The sequence below is a fragment of the Acinonyx jubatus genome, chromosome C1 (genome assembly GCF_027475565.1).
Source record: "Acinonyx jubatus isolate Ajub_Pintada_27869175 chromosome C1, VMU_Ajub_asm_v1.0, whole genome shotgun sequence".
NCBI lineage: Eukaryota > Metazoa > Chordata > Mammalia > Carnivora > Felidae > Acinonyx > Acinonyx jubatus.
In genome coordinates, this window is record NC_069381.1 from 10,011,196 (window position 1) to 10,024,846 (window position 13,651).

At 44.9% G+C, this 13,651-nt stretch overlaps 1 protein-coding gene across 5 annotated transcripts in view; it reads left to right on the top strand.

Moving 5' to 3' along the window:
* KAZN (kazrin, periplakin interacting protein) overlaps positions 1-13,651 on the top strand; it is a 1,065,865-nt gene that overhangs the window by 249,678 nt on the left and 802,536 nt on the right. For all 5 annotated transcript variants that reach the window (XR_008290587.1, XM_027060832.2, XM_027060833.2 and 2 more), the window contains exon 2: positions 817-974. Coding sequence is in view for 4 of the 5 variants with exons in the window: in XM_027060832.2 (XP_026916633.2) it covers positions 817-974 (158 nt within the window). In the remaining variant the exon portion in view is untranslated. The remainder of the gene's footprint in view (positions 1-816; positions 975-13,651) is intronic.

Below are 13,651 nucleotides of genomic sequence, written 5' to 3' on the forward strand. Positions count from 1 at the left end.
TAGAGAAATAATAATCCCCCCAGCACACATGTGGCACTGATTGGAAAACATGGCCTTTGTCCCTTCATATACTTTAATGATAGAGGCCATCTGCTTAGAGGTAAAGTTGCCAACTATATGACCATAAATGTCAATCTACTCTAGGGCTGTCCCCTCGTGTCCTGTGAATCTCTGTAGTTTACAGACACTTAACACAAAGTCATCTTCATGGAAATGTTTGCTGGCTTGTTTCTTTCCAGTTTTCTCTGCAGGACATTGGATGCTCCTTGAGGGGAGGCATTATGTCTGCCTTCGCCTATGATTATATCCCCAAGCACTCCATAGGTTTGGCATTGGGAGACTGCTCAGTAAATATTTGTTAGTTGTTAAACACATGTGAAGAGATTTTCGTGGATATACCGGTTTCTTGATACCTGCCCTGGTTGGACGTTATATGCATACTCCTACCTCTCTGCCTAAAAGTAGGAGCCACTGGGGGCACTTAAAAATACACTGGGGCGCCTGGGTGGCTCAGTCGGTTGAGCGTCCGACTTCGGCTCAGGTCATGATCTCGCAGTTCGTGGGTTTGAGCCCCGCGTCGGGCTCTGTGCTGACAGCCCAGAGCCTGGAGACTGTTTTGGATTCTGTGTCTCCCTCTCTCTCTGCCCCTCCCCTGCTCATGCTGTGTGTGTGTGTGTGTGTGTGTGTGTGTGTGTGTGTGTGTGTCTCAAAAAAAAAACATTAAAAAAATAAATAAAAATAAAAGTATAAGCCAGCTTCTCTTTGAAAGTTACCTGTTATGATCACACTTTCCTTCTTTCTCTTTTTTTTCCATAGCTGTGCAATCATTGTACACCCTAAATGACCAGATATCCCATTTTATTGTCACCAAGTCAAAGGCACTGGAAGAGGACAAAGACCCCTTCCTACCCACTGAGAAGGAGACTCTGAAGAGTTCCATGATCCTGATGAGGCACCTCTTAATGGACGCTCAGGTACAGAGATTAACAGAGAAATTCTGTATAGAGTCGGCGGTGTCCTTTTTTTGTTTTCTTTTTAGTAGAAGTGGGCAAAAATGTCTGACTACCACGCTTATTGAAAACTGCCTTTGTGATGGACGTCCATGTAGCAGAGATTCTGATCTATTGGGTATTGGATTTCTGATTAGGAATTACTTAGGATTTGGTATTAAAATAGCTTGGTTTTAAGTCAAAGTAATGGGGCTTAAAAATAATACATGTGTTGTTTCTGAGACTTTAACAGATCTCTCCTTAGCCTTGGAAAAGTGAAAATCCATTTACATACAGACTTGGCAGGCCTCAAAGCCGGGGAAGGCTTTGGAGTGGAGCAGCACGTATCCCAAACAGCATCACCGAGCAGCTAATGAATATTTTGGTACATTTGATGCACCCCCAGTAAGCGAATCGGCACTGTCGTTTCTTTTTTAATGCCCGCAATGAATTAATTACAGAAGGCATTTAGCCCGTTGCATGCTTTTGTCGAGATGTTCTTCTTCAAGGTTTCTCCTTGTGTACTATTTTATTGAAATATTTAAAGGTAATCTGTCTATTGCTTCTGGCTTTGTTGGTGGGTCTCTCCAGATACGTTGCTAGGCAAACACCAGGTGGTTCACTCGAGTTGATAGTTTTCTGTGTCCGTGAAGCCAAGCCGAACTAAATTTTATTGTCATTTCTACCTCTCCAGGATCTAGAAATGTTTCAGCCAATGTTCTTTGGTTTTGGTGATTTTGTATCCGTTTGCCCCGGAGCTTTCTTCCTGAGCTTGTTTTCCGTTCGACAGCCGCGAGGTCAGAACGGTGGGCGGTTTCCTGTGTTCCACTCGGTATCAGATTTTGAACTGCGGTTCCTTTGGTTTTGTTTCTACCATGGTGGTGTTTTATGTTTTGTTTTTTTTTTTTTTTTTAAAAATCAATCCTGAAGCCTGTCTCTTGTACCAATAGGACTTTAACTGGCAAGGCTTTTGTGCGTTTCTCACCTGTCAATGTTCGAAGCTGCCCCATGGGGTTTTTGAGCCCCTATGTTGCGATGGCCCAGGTTATGCAAAGCCTTTCATTTTTACTCACTGTTCTCCCTTCTCCCCTTCGTTATGAGCATCCCATTCGGTTTCTCCTTTCTTCCTGAGCCCGTCTGCCGGAGAAAGGAAAGATTCCGAAGCTCTAACAGCCAATTGTAAAACTCGGGGGGAAAAAGGGGGAATTTAGAACGATTTACCAAATAAAAGAAAGCAAAGCGTTCCTGAAAGGATTAGCTTTCCTCAGTGCCTAGACCCAGTCCTACAACTAACACCCCCAGCCAAGGGAACTATCCACGTGAATCCCAGCAATACTGTGTAGAGTCTAGAGTTTGTAAAATCTCAGGAAGTAAAATATGATTCATCTTTTCTCTCTCTTTCACTAGTGTCTAGAATGGGATTTCAGAAACGTTCAACATCGCTTAAGAAAATGTTTTCATCCCTGAATGCTAGATTCATTTGACAACTTTCATCCTAGACGGTGTTGATCGCAATTCCCCCTCTCCTTTTTTTAATCTAATGAGACTGAACTATCCCATACAATGTGATTACAGGGGGGGACTGTTTCCTTATTTCATTCTCTCCTGACCCCTCATCAATGCCTGCTAGAATTTTACACTCAAATAGCCAGATAAAGTGGAGTGGGGTATGGTGGTTACTCCTCGAAGTCAGACCTCCAGAAGGAGGTGGGTCGAATCTTCTTCCTGAGCAGGGCAAAAATAGAAAACCAGCTCGGAAAGTGCTGTGATGTCTGGGCCCATTATTTCTTTTGCCTACTTCTGTTTGAAGCCTCTTCCCTCTTGTCTTTGAGACTAATATAGGATGAGGTAAATTGTGATTAGTTTGGTCTAAAAATACCACCCTCGTTGCTTTTTTTTCTCCAAACCACTCACTTCTGGAAACATTATTTGTGGTTTTCTCTATGTCCGTGGCTGAAGTCAATTAGAATCATGTTACCTAATGCCCCCAGGCTCAGATCATGTCCCTAAGATTAGCGTTGCCACACTTATAACATGCTAAGAAACCCCAACATTTTGGGTATGGTCAGGGGCGATATGTGGTTTTCAGTTTTGAAGGAGACATCTAGAGATACATGATTTTTAAGAAGACTCTTTAATGAGCATTTTTGGAAATGGAGCGAGTTTCCATTCATGCTTTGACATTGCTTCTTACCTCAATTGGAAAGACGAATGAATGTGCTTAGTTCATATTCTAAGCTCATCGATAACGGGAGGTCAACAGAATGTGAATTCTGTGTGCCTCCTTCCCTTCAGCTGCATTTTGTGATATTAATAGGTGTGCGGTAGGTTTGTGTATGGTAGGACGTAAGCTTCTCAAGAGCAGTAACCACATCCCTTAACTTGGTTGGTATAATAGCCTACTCGCTTCCATACCCGGAGGACTCTTAATAGCATTAGATGATGATGAAATACTCTGACATCAGTTTGCGAGTTGAATGAAGTCAGGCACAAAGTATTCCAGAGAACCTGGAGGCTGCTTTCGAGAGCAACTGCTTAAAAGGCATAATCGATTCAAGTCACATCTGTCTTGGAAGCAATAAATCCTGCTTAGGAGAATGTCAAAGGCAAAAGCATTGCTGGGCTATGAAATTCTACCTCTGAGGATTATAAAACAGTATGCACACAGCAAACACATCTCCCAAGTATAATAGGGGTGCCGGGTATGATTGGCAGGTCTGACAGTTCATTCTACAGAACGGAAGTGAGAAGGAACGTCTCACAGGGGGAGCCCCCGAGGCCCACAGTTACTTATTCATTCCCTAAATGTCCGTCTGAACATTGAGGGGGTGTCTGAAAGAGGCAGGGCTCCCCTGTTTACATTCCATTCCCCTTGTCGTCTGCGGGCCCCCCAAATTCAATGACATGTACCATTCAGACCGCATTTGAAACCTGACCTTGTGGCTTTTGTTCCTGGGAGCCAAACTGCCGACTCAGCCTCATGAGCGATTAGATTCATAACGCCGAAGAGGTAGTTCTTTCTGGTAGAGATTAATTCTTTTACTCATACTGTGTGACTCCGCATGCTAAGAGGGGTTGATTACAGCCAACTAAATCTCCTGTTGGCACTCCTCTCTTTCTTCCCCCCAAAGACCTCGTATCATTATTTATTAAGGGGTGCGCGAATGCTTGGGAAAACAAGAAGATCGCTTTGTTGCCACAGGGCCCTCTGCTGGAAGGCTGGGCGCTACAAGGTGGAGACGGTCCCTTCCCTATGGGGTCTCCTTCTGCAGCCACAGCGGCTTAGAGGGGCCTGTGTTCCGTCGCCCAGGCCTGGCAGAGCGCGAGGCCCTTCTCCATGGACCCTGGCCTGGATTTGAAGGCAGGGCTTGCGTGCAGCAAGGCTGAGCCCCGGGTGCACCCCTCCCAGAGGTCCATCTCTAGGAACGAAGGAAGCAAGACTTTAAAAATAAAGGTAAACTGGGGCGCCTGGGTGGCTCAGTCGGTTGAGCGTCCGACTTCGGCTCAGGTCATGATCTCACGGTCCGTGAGTTCGAGCCCTGCGTCGGGCTCTGTGCTGATAGCTCAGAGCCTGGAGGCTGCTTCTGATTCTGTGTCTCCCTCTCTCTCTGCTCCTTCCCCGCTCATGCTCTGTCTCTCTCTCTCTCCTTCAAAAATAAATAAAAACATTAAAAAAATTTTAAAAATAGAAATAAACTGCACAGCCATCATCTCTAAGCCAGTGTGTGCTCCGGGCCTGGCAGAAGTCAAATGTTAGGTGGGAAATAAATGAAATCCGCTTCATCCTCTGCCCGCCCCTTTCTCTGCTCTTTCCTCCTCTTCCCTTTTCCCTTTGCCTTCCTTCCCCTCCTTCCTCCACCCCTCGCCCAGCATCCACTCTTCCTCCCCTACCTTCTCCTTCATTTCTCTCTCCCCCGCCTCTTCTTCCCATTGGCAAACTAAGTCTTAGTTGAGAAGCGGAATGAGATTTCTCCCTTCCCTTCCTTCCCCTTTTCTTTCCTTTTCTCATCTGCCTTTCTTTCTCTTCTTTGTGTTCAGAGGTCTCGAAAGTGTATTTGGCAAAAGCCCATATTCCCCCTTACCCGGCACGAGGGGGCGGGGTGGTGACTGGCAGGAGGCAAGCCTGGTTCAGGAGACAGGAGGGGATCCTGCCAGCATCTGAGACTCAGAGTGATGGTTGTCTGGGTAGTGTGAATTTCTCTTCTAGAATGGTCTGGAAAACTCCTCTCCTCTGGTTGGTTATGCTTTCTCATTAATTTCTGGCAACATTGGGCCGATTTAACATGAGATGATTGGCTGTTTGAGCTGCCCGGACACTGCACTCTCTAGACTGGCCTCGAATGGGGAAGTGTGGTTTGGGGTGGAGACTGCACCAGAGGAAAGCATGGCTCAGGCTGCTGACACATAGTTGGGGACGGATGGCTTGTCAGCTTGTTTTGGGAAGGAGACCTTGGAAATCAGGTAACTGATACACATTCATGGCAGCCATAACCCTGGAAGAGATTCTCTCCCTTTTCTAGCACGTTCCATCCCTCCATGTACTTTCTGAAGCCAACACCATGCTCAGGACGTGGAGCTCGTGGTTATTCCTAGTGCAGGCATCTGGTGCTTTCTGGCTGCAGCTGGCTTCAAGGTCAATGCCACAAGTAGGACCCTGTTGACAGTCCTAGGGAATGTCTTGCCTTTTAAGTTGTACAAACTGGGGTACCAGAAGGGTGCCTGTCTGTCAAGGTCACAGATGCTGGCCGCGGCTAAGGGTAGCACAGGAGCATGGGTTTTTTTCTTAGTATCTTTTGAAATTGGACCCCATGTGGGAGAAAGAAACAGAACTGTCCCTACATTGCGGCAAGCAGGGAAGAAACTCTGAAATTAGAACGAGGGCAAAGAGGCAAAGTTCTCAAAAGAAGAAAATTACCCTGGGATATGTTTAAATCTACGCACGCTGTCAGATTTCCACCTCTTCCAGGTCATAGGAGAAAGAAACACTTAAACGGACGTGGAGGAATTTAGTTCACCTAACTAGAGAGCTACATTGGTAAGCTGATTATTCAAAGGAGTCTCAGCTTATCCCCTCCGGTAATCCATGTGCTCCATTACCCATCGGTCCTGTGCATTTGAAAAGGCAATGCTTATTTTCTGTTCCCAGATGCAAAACTATAAAACCAGCAGGTCCTATGCCTGAAGTTTCTTACATAATTCGTGCAAGCTCACTTCCCATTCTGCCATGCGATTTTGATCTTTTAAAGTGTCATGGCTTTTTTAAATAAATAAAATTTTAACCTGCAGGCATTGCCAGGCTTAGATGCAATCCTTGCGGTGACAGAGGCCCCAGCAATCACCTTCCCTGCTCCAAAGGAACGGAGGGTGATGCACACAATTGCGATGCTCTTCCTCTGATAAGCTTGAGTCTAGGTGTTCTTTATGTTAATAGTGAAAGGTGGCCTCTTCTGAGTCTCCTTCCATCTTTGTAAAATCCTATAAGGCAGAATTTTAGGGAAAGTGCTGGAACACTGACGTTTGCTTTCAGTGTTCACTATGCAAACATCCAGGTACAGCTGGAACTGAGACTCAGGAAAAAACCGGATTCCTGTCCACTGCCGTGTTGTGAAGGAAAGGAACGTCTCTTAGATGGGTAGATACTATGTGTTTATTTCAATGACGTACATTTTATTTTTTATTTATTTTTAATGTTTATTCATTTTTGAGAGACAGAGAGAGAGAGAGAGAGAGAGAGAGAGACAGAGCATGAGCAGGGGAAGGGTAGAGAGGAGAGGGAGACACAGAATCTGAAGCAGGCTCCAGGCTCTGAGCTGTCTGCACAGAGCCCGATGTGGAACTCGAACTCACGGACTGTGAGGTCATGACCTGAGCCGAAGTCAGATGCCTAACCGACTGAGCCACCCAGGTGCCCCTAATGATATACATTTTAAATGGTAATAAAATAGAACGTATGCTGCTCTGATAGTCAATGGTCCATGGTATATAGTGAGGGAATCTGAAATAGTAGCAAAATCATGGAAAGAAGATTAGGGGTAAGGACTCGGTGGGGTTCTTTGGTCACCAGCAAGAAAGACCAGCTCTGATTAACAGAACAAGGGTAACATTTGATGGAAGCCAGTAGGCTTGACCTTTGGAAGAGGTGGAGGACAGCTACAGAGAGTTAGGTCTCAGAAATTAAAGAGAGGTCGCTTCAGGGTGCTGGGGTTGGGATAAATTGACTCCAGCTATTTTCTCTCTTCGTGTCACTTTGATCAAGAATCTGATCTGCGTGTCTCAGGTCAACGGATCCTTTTCCCCATTGGCATGTTGAGGGTGTGCATGTCGAGGGATGGTGCCACCTAGACCGTGTGTGCTGTGGGGAGCACGCCATTGTTACCACAAGGAGGGAGAGGGGACTCTGGGCAGATGGAAGCAATAATAAATCTACCAAGCACTCGATATGCATACACTCAGTGCTGTGTCCCAGCACAGGGGTTGACTGTGCACTCAGCTCCAGGGATAGAGAGGGACAGAACGTCCCTGCCCTAGAGGGACTCAAGATGTAGTTGGGCAGGGATCAGACACTGAAGCGCCCTGTGATAAGGCATGTGTGGGGGCCACAGAAACCCAGAGAAGGAAGTGGCTAATATTTGCAGGTCACTTTACTGTTTACAAAGCACTTCTGCCGGCATTTTGTCATCTTTTCCTCTCAGCCGTGAGAAGTACGGGAGGTCGGGTATTATTCTCTCTGTTTTGAAAACTGGGTATTAAGCTTTAATAAAATAGACTTTTTTATGTTGTGTTCCATCCAGCCAATCGCAAAGCAAGCGTAATTGATTTCTAAGTTGTAGGTGGTGATCCTCGGAGTGTTTGCTTCCCAAAGGGGTTATTAAATGGAGGGGAAAGGAGGGTGTAATTTGGGGAAAGGAGAAGATTTAAACCTGGCTTTAGACATACAACAGTGCTCCTAACTCAAAATGTTTTTAACAATGTTAGTAAATATGCAACACTTTACTAAAGCCAAGCTCTACCCTTTCAGACTCCTAGAAGGCTTAGGGTTCTAAGAACACGGTTTTCAAAATAAATAGACTATAAAAGGTATTATAGGAACCCCCCCCCCCAATATTCTAGTCTTCTCATCGTGTTCTATAGTTATATTGGCAAATATATGGCTCCAAAAATAATACCCAACCCTACTATCAGCCTTTAGGTGAGTGGTTCTCAACTGAGAGGGGAGGAGAGCACTTATGCTCCACGCAGGGACATTTGGCAGTGTCTGGAGGTATTTTTGGTGGTCACGGCTGGTGGGGGTTGCTGGGCAGGGGTGGTGGTGCTCCTGGGATCTGTGGGTAAAGGCCAGGCATGTTGCTAAACTTCCTACAGAGCACAGGATGGCCCCCTATGACAAAGAATTATCTAGCCCCAGTGCCACTTGTGTCGCGATTGAGCAACTCTGTTTTTAGACCCTACAATCAATCATAATTTGTCCTCAAGATAGATCTTAGTTATTTTATCATTCACTTCTTGAGCACCTACAATGTGCCAAGCCCTGTGCTAGACTGCGGGGAGCAATATTGAGAGCGAAAGGAGGATCTTGAATTTTAGTGGGGGCGGGTAGCTCTAAGTGTGCAAGTCAACATAATAATGAGTTTCAGTACTTGTCTTAAAGATGCATGAGAACCTAATTGAGATAAGAGTTCAAATGTTTTCTCTTTGAACATAACATTTAAGCTGAGATCTGCAGGGAGAGAGAACGAAGGAGAGAGAGAATGTGACCTCTACTCATACATTATTGCATATAATTTGTACTTTAACTTAGTTGTATGTATTTAATACCACCCCATGAGGTAACTGGAAATAGATCCCCTGGGGTGTTGCAAAAGATCTAAGCAAATTATTTATTCCAGAAATTTACATATAATTTAGATAATATAAAAATTCTAACTGGTCCCTCAGGAGCAGAGAATCTTTTTATTTTTTTTTTTGCCTATGGGTGTCCACAGAGGAACCAGGATCTCTCTCTTTTTTTTTTTTTTTTTTTTTTTGCTAGATGCTGTGGACATAGAGACACATGCAAAGGAAGGCCAGCATAAGAGCTGTTTGAACTACATGAGACACAGGAGTCTGATGGGTGAAGGGAAATCTGGGAAGATGTAGACAAGGAAATGAGGAGGTGAAGGCTACTGTTGCTTAGCTGAAGAGCTGCCATCTAGAACACGGCCCACTGTCAGTTCTCAGTTATGCACCTATAGATTAGTAACTTTGGATTATCTACGGGCAGAGCCTTCCTTCCCTGGTGGCACACACTCAGGAAATGTAAACCAGCGTTAGTCTGAATGAGACATAATTAGAAAGGTAATTTCACTGCCAATATAGATATTTTTTACCATAATGGAATTCAATATCAGAATTTTCTTTTAGTATCAGTTACTTGGTACTTTTTTAATGCTGTGGCTCTCAGCCATTAGTCAGATAGTAGAGAGCAGAATGGATGCCATGCAATTATAATCCTAAAATAACTTACGCTTAGAATGGTAATTCCTCTGCGGAGATGTTGGGACCTCCTATTCACATTCAACTCCAACTTTCCCTGTAGGGCGGCCAGGTAAATAGAGGCGTGGTGTTGCTAAGTGTCATCATGGATGTCCTGTGTTAGATCTGGGAGTAGAGCCAGAAAATCTCTTTGATGCCAGCTCAAGCCTATATTCCATGTTCTTCACTCCTTAGCTCTCAGTAAATCATGCTTAAAAGCAGTTTAATAGTGAGATGGTGACTTGGCTCTTCCAAGTTCTCACTTACTCCTGTGGACTTGAAATAAACTCGCTCAGCTTTGGCCAGCTTAGTAGCCTGGATACTTAATTTCAGAATGGACATTCTTGTCTTGGGTTACTCATATGCATCTACTATCTCTTTTTCTTTCCTTGAAAAGTAGGAGACAATGAAACAGGCTCATGATAAAATTGATAATGAAAATCACAACATGGATTTGTATCAGTTAACTACTGCCACATTAAACAATCATCCCGGAACTAAGTGGTTCAGAATGATAACTTGTGTTTACTGCTTGAAGTCTGCGGATTGACTGGGGTGATTTTGCTAACATGGGCGGGCACGGCTGATCTTGACTGGTCTTACTCCCATATTTGTGGTCGCTGGGGCCTGGTGGGTCTAAGATGGCCTTGGCTGGCATGATTCAGCTGTCCTCCGTGTATCTTTCATATCCGTCCAGCAAGCTAACTCTGGAATATTCTCCTACTGGTGATAGGGGTCCTTAAAAAAGAACAAGTGGACAAAAGCAATCATTTTTCCAATCTATGTTTGCATCAAGTGCACCACTATTCCACGGGCCGAAATGAGTCAAATTACCAAGCCCAGAGCCAGTGTGGTATTGCACCACCTAACAGGCTGTATAAAGCATGGACCATTGATGTAATCAATCCACCACATAAGCAAAGCAAAGTAGCAGAAGATCTCTTTGCGCAACTCTTGGCAATATTTGATCTTTTAGAAATGGGAGTCTGAAATGTCCTAATTAGCAAGCTTCATGCACATTATCTTTCGGAAAGACTGATCCAGTCAGTTTATTTAGAGGGACACGGATTGTGTTCTTCTGCCCTTATCCAAGCACCGAGGACAGACCGTGTTTGAACAGCTGGCAGATATATTTTAAGAGGGCTCTATGTCAAGCTCGAACAGGATGGTTTCAATGGGCCCGCAACCAAGTGTGAGAAGCGCACTAAACCAAGTGCGCTTGTGCTAGCTCTAGACGCATGATGAGCCATTAAAATCCCATTGTTCTAGCTGGTCACTCAAGCCAGATGCGTGGTTTATTTGTTCAACAAACGCTTCCTGAGCTTATACTAACCACATGAAAGGTACGGTGGTAAACATTGCAGGGATATGTGAAAAGTAAAAGTGGTAAAGGACCATTGAGTCCTTACTATGTGCCAAACTCTGTGCTAAGGACTTTACCTTACCTCCGAATCTCATTTGTGAAGTATGTATCATTTCCCCTACTTTATGGATGAGGAAATGAGGCCTAGAGAGGAAACTTCCTTAAGGTCACATATCAAGTGAGCAGCTGTGCTACTTTAATTGCAAAAATGCCTGCGCTTCTTTACTTTTTCTCTTTGCAGTGTGCCTCTGGAGCCTTTCTCACTATGAGCTAGGATTTGTTTTCACACCCCTTGAATCTGAGCTGCCTTGTAATTTTTTTTGGCCCAGAGATTGTAGGGGAAGACTAGGTCAGTTCAGAGCCTAGCCTCCAGATGCCTCCATGTTTCTGCTCTTTCTTGAAGCCTTGTCTCTGATGTGAGAGTAAGTCTGGCAAGAAAACTGGCAGAGGTGACACCACATGGAACAGAGGTATAATCTCCCTGCTGAGCCTGTCATGGACCAGGCGGCTCCCAGCTGACCTACGGAGGTACCGATGCAAGAGTGAGCCTAGCTAAAGTCGGCTGAACTTACCCCAGGGCAGCAGAACCGCCTGTCTTTCTGTAGACTTGGAAGAAATAAAAAATGGTGATTGTTTTAAGCCGCTAAGTTTCAGGGTGGTTTGTTACACAGCAAGAGCTGACTGATACAATAGTAGAGCCAATATTTGAAGTCAGATTGGACTGATAACCAAGCCCTGTAATGGAAGACGAGCTGGGAAGCGTAGTCCGGCCATGTTCTCGGAGAAACATGAAATGGATTTGGTGAGTCTTTAGCCAGTATCTGCCATACATCCCCTCTGGTTTCATACCATTCATGTAGCTTGAAACCACAATAACGGTGGGAAATTATTGAATGCTTTCAAGCCAAGGGATGACCTGGTTGTATTTGGGTGTGTGAAAAATCACCATGGTTAAGTGTGAAGGATGGATTCACCGAGGCAAGAGATGGGAGAGCCTCTCTTGGTGAGAAACTATGGTATGCGGTAGGAGCATTAAAGAAGGGATGTACTCAGGGAAGGATTAAGAAGTAGGACTAATTGAATTTTTGGGGGGGGGGGAAGAGAAAGACAAGTCTAGGATGAGTCTCAGATTTGGGGTTTGGGTGCCTGGGAAAATGGTAGCATCTGATAAAGGAAATGGGACCAGCAGGCTTGGAGGGGAAAATGATGAGTTTGGTTTGGAGTCTAGGAAGACTGAGGGACCTGTAAGACATCTGGGCAGGGTTGTCTGGGAGAGAGTCAAAACTCTGTCTTCAGTTTCAGAGAAAGTTGTGGCTGAAGGGGTGAGTCTGCTACTCATCAATGTATGGACCGTATGTCGGAGTCCTTCTGTATCTCCTTAAGTTCTCAGTAGCACACAACAGAATCTACTTTACTTTAAGTAGAAAGACCTTTAAAAGAAAATGTGACATTTTTGATAGTTCACAGCATCTCTAGGAGGTCTCAAAAACTGGGTTTGGAGGCCACATAACCAGCAGCCAGGAGAAACCAGTCAAGACTGTTAGTGGAAGCCATCCAGTGACTGCTTCACCCAGTAGCACCTGTAAACTGAGGACTGGATGCTAGAGCCTTCTCCAGTGCTATTCTGAAGAACCAGGTGCTTCTGCATCCAGCGTGCTAAAAGAGCCAGTCTCCTCCCATGCCACGGCTACCTCGTTGTCCTCTTGTACATCACTGAGGAAGAACCTAGGCTACCTGGCAACCTTAGCCACAGGGGAATCTGGGAAATTTCCCAGATTTAGATTTCCATTTTCTGTAGTTCAGGGAAGCAGGCTAGAGAATGTTGGAATGTGCGCGAGCGAGCCAACTCACGGTACGCCCGACAGAAACACAGAGGAAGTTACATAGGGAAATTGTACGGCGAGGAGCAGAGGCAGAAGAAACACCGTGGAGTAGACGAAACGTCCTCTTTTCACTTAAACTAGATTGAGATGGCTTTCTGTCATTTGCAGCCTGAGGAACCTTGACTAATGGGGCGCCTCAACTTTATAGAAAGGCCATCCTTCCTCCCCAGTGTCATCCTGTCAACATGCCATGTGTTCCCTCACATGATTAACCACGGAGCCAAGTGGGAGCTTTTCCTAAGCAGGGGCATCTGGACCCTTGCAATTAAGCCCTGGGAACCTTCTTGCCTGTACTTAAACATTTATGCAGTTTTATACAGTTGCCTACACACTTACGCAGTCACGCATAGGACTTGAATTCAAAGAAGACCACTATAAAGCAATACTCATTTTAAATCAGTAACCTACTAAAAAAGTTTGAATATATGCAGGGAGGCGGAACAAGGACTCTTCCTCCTGGGTCTGGACAAAAAACAAAAACAAAAACAAAACCCCCCAAAACAAAAAGCCCAACTTGTTATTCTGGTAGCGCAAATTGTACGTTGGTGTTCATAAACGATATGCATCACATCTCAGTGCATGCTCGTAGATTTTTCCAGTGTATTTCTAAATGAAATTTGAATCCGTGTTTGCAGAACCTTTGAAATACCTCCACCAAAGCCCACAGTTATGCAGAACACAGTTGGTCGTGGACACCCCACACGGCGTTTTCTCTAGCTTCATTGGAAGGGACCAGCTCCTTTGTCATGGGTTGAATTGTGTCCTCAAGAAGAGATACCTTGGAAGTCCTCACATCTGGAACCTCAGAATGTGGCCTTATTGGACATACGGTCTTTACAGAGGCTGCCAAGTTAAAATGAGGTCATTAGAGTGGGCGCTAGTCCAGTATGACTGGTGACCTTATA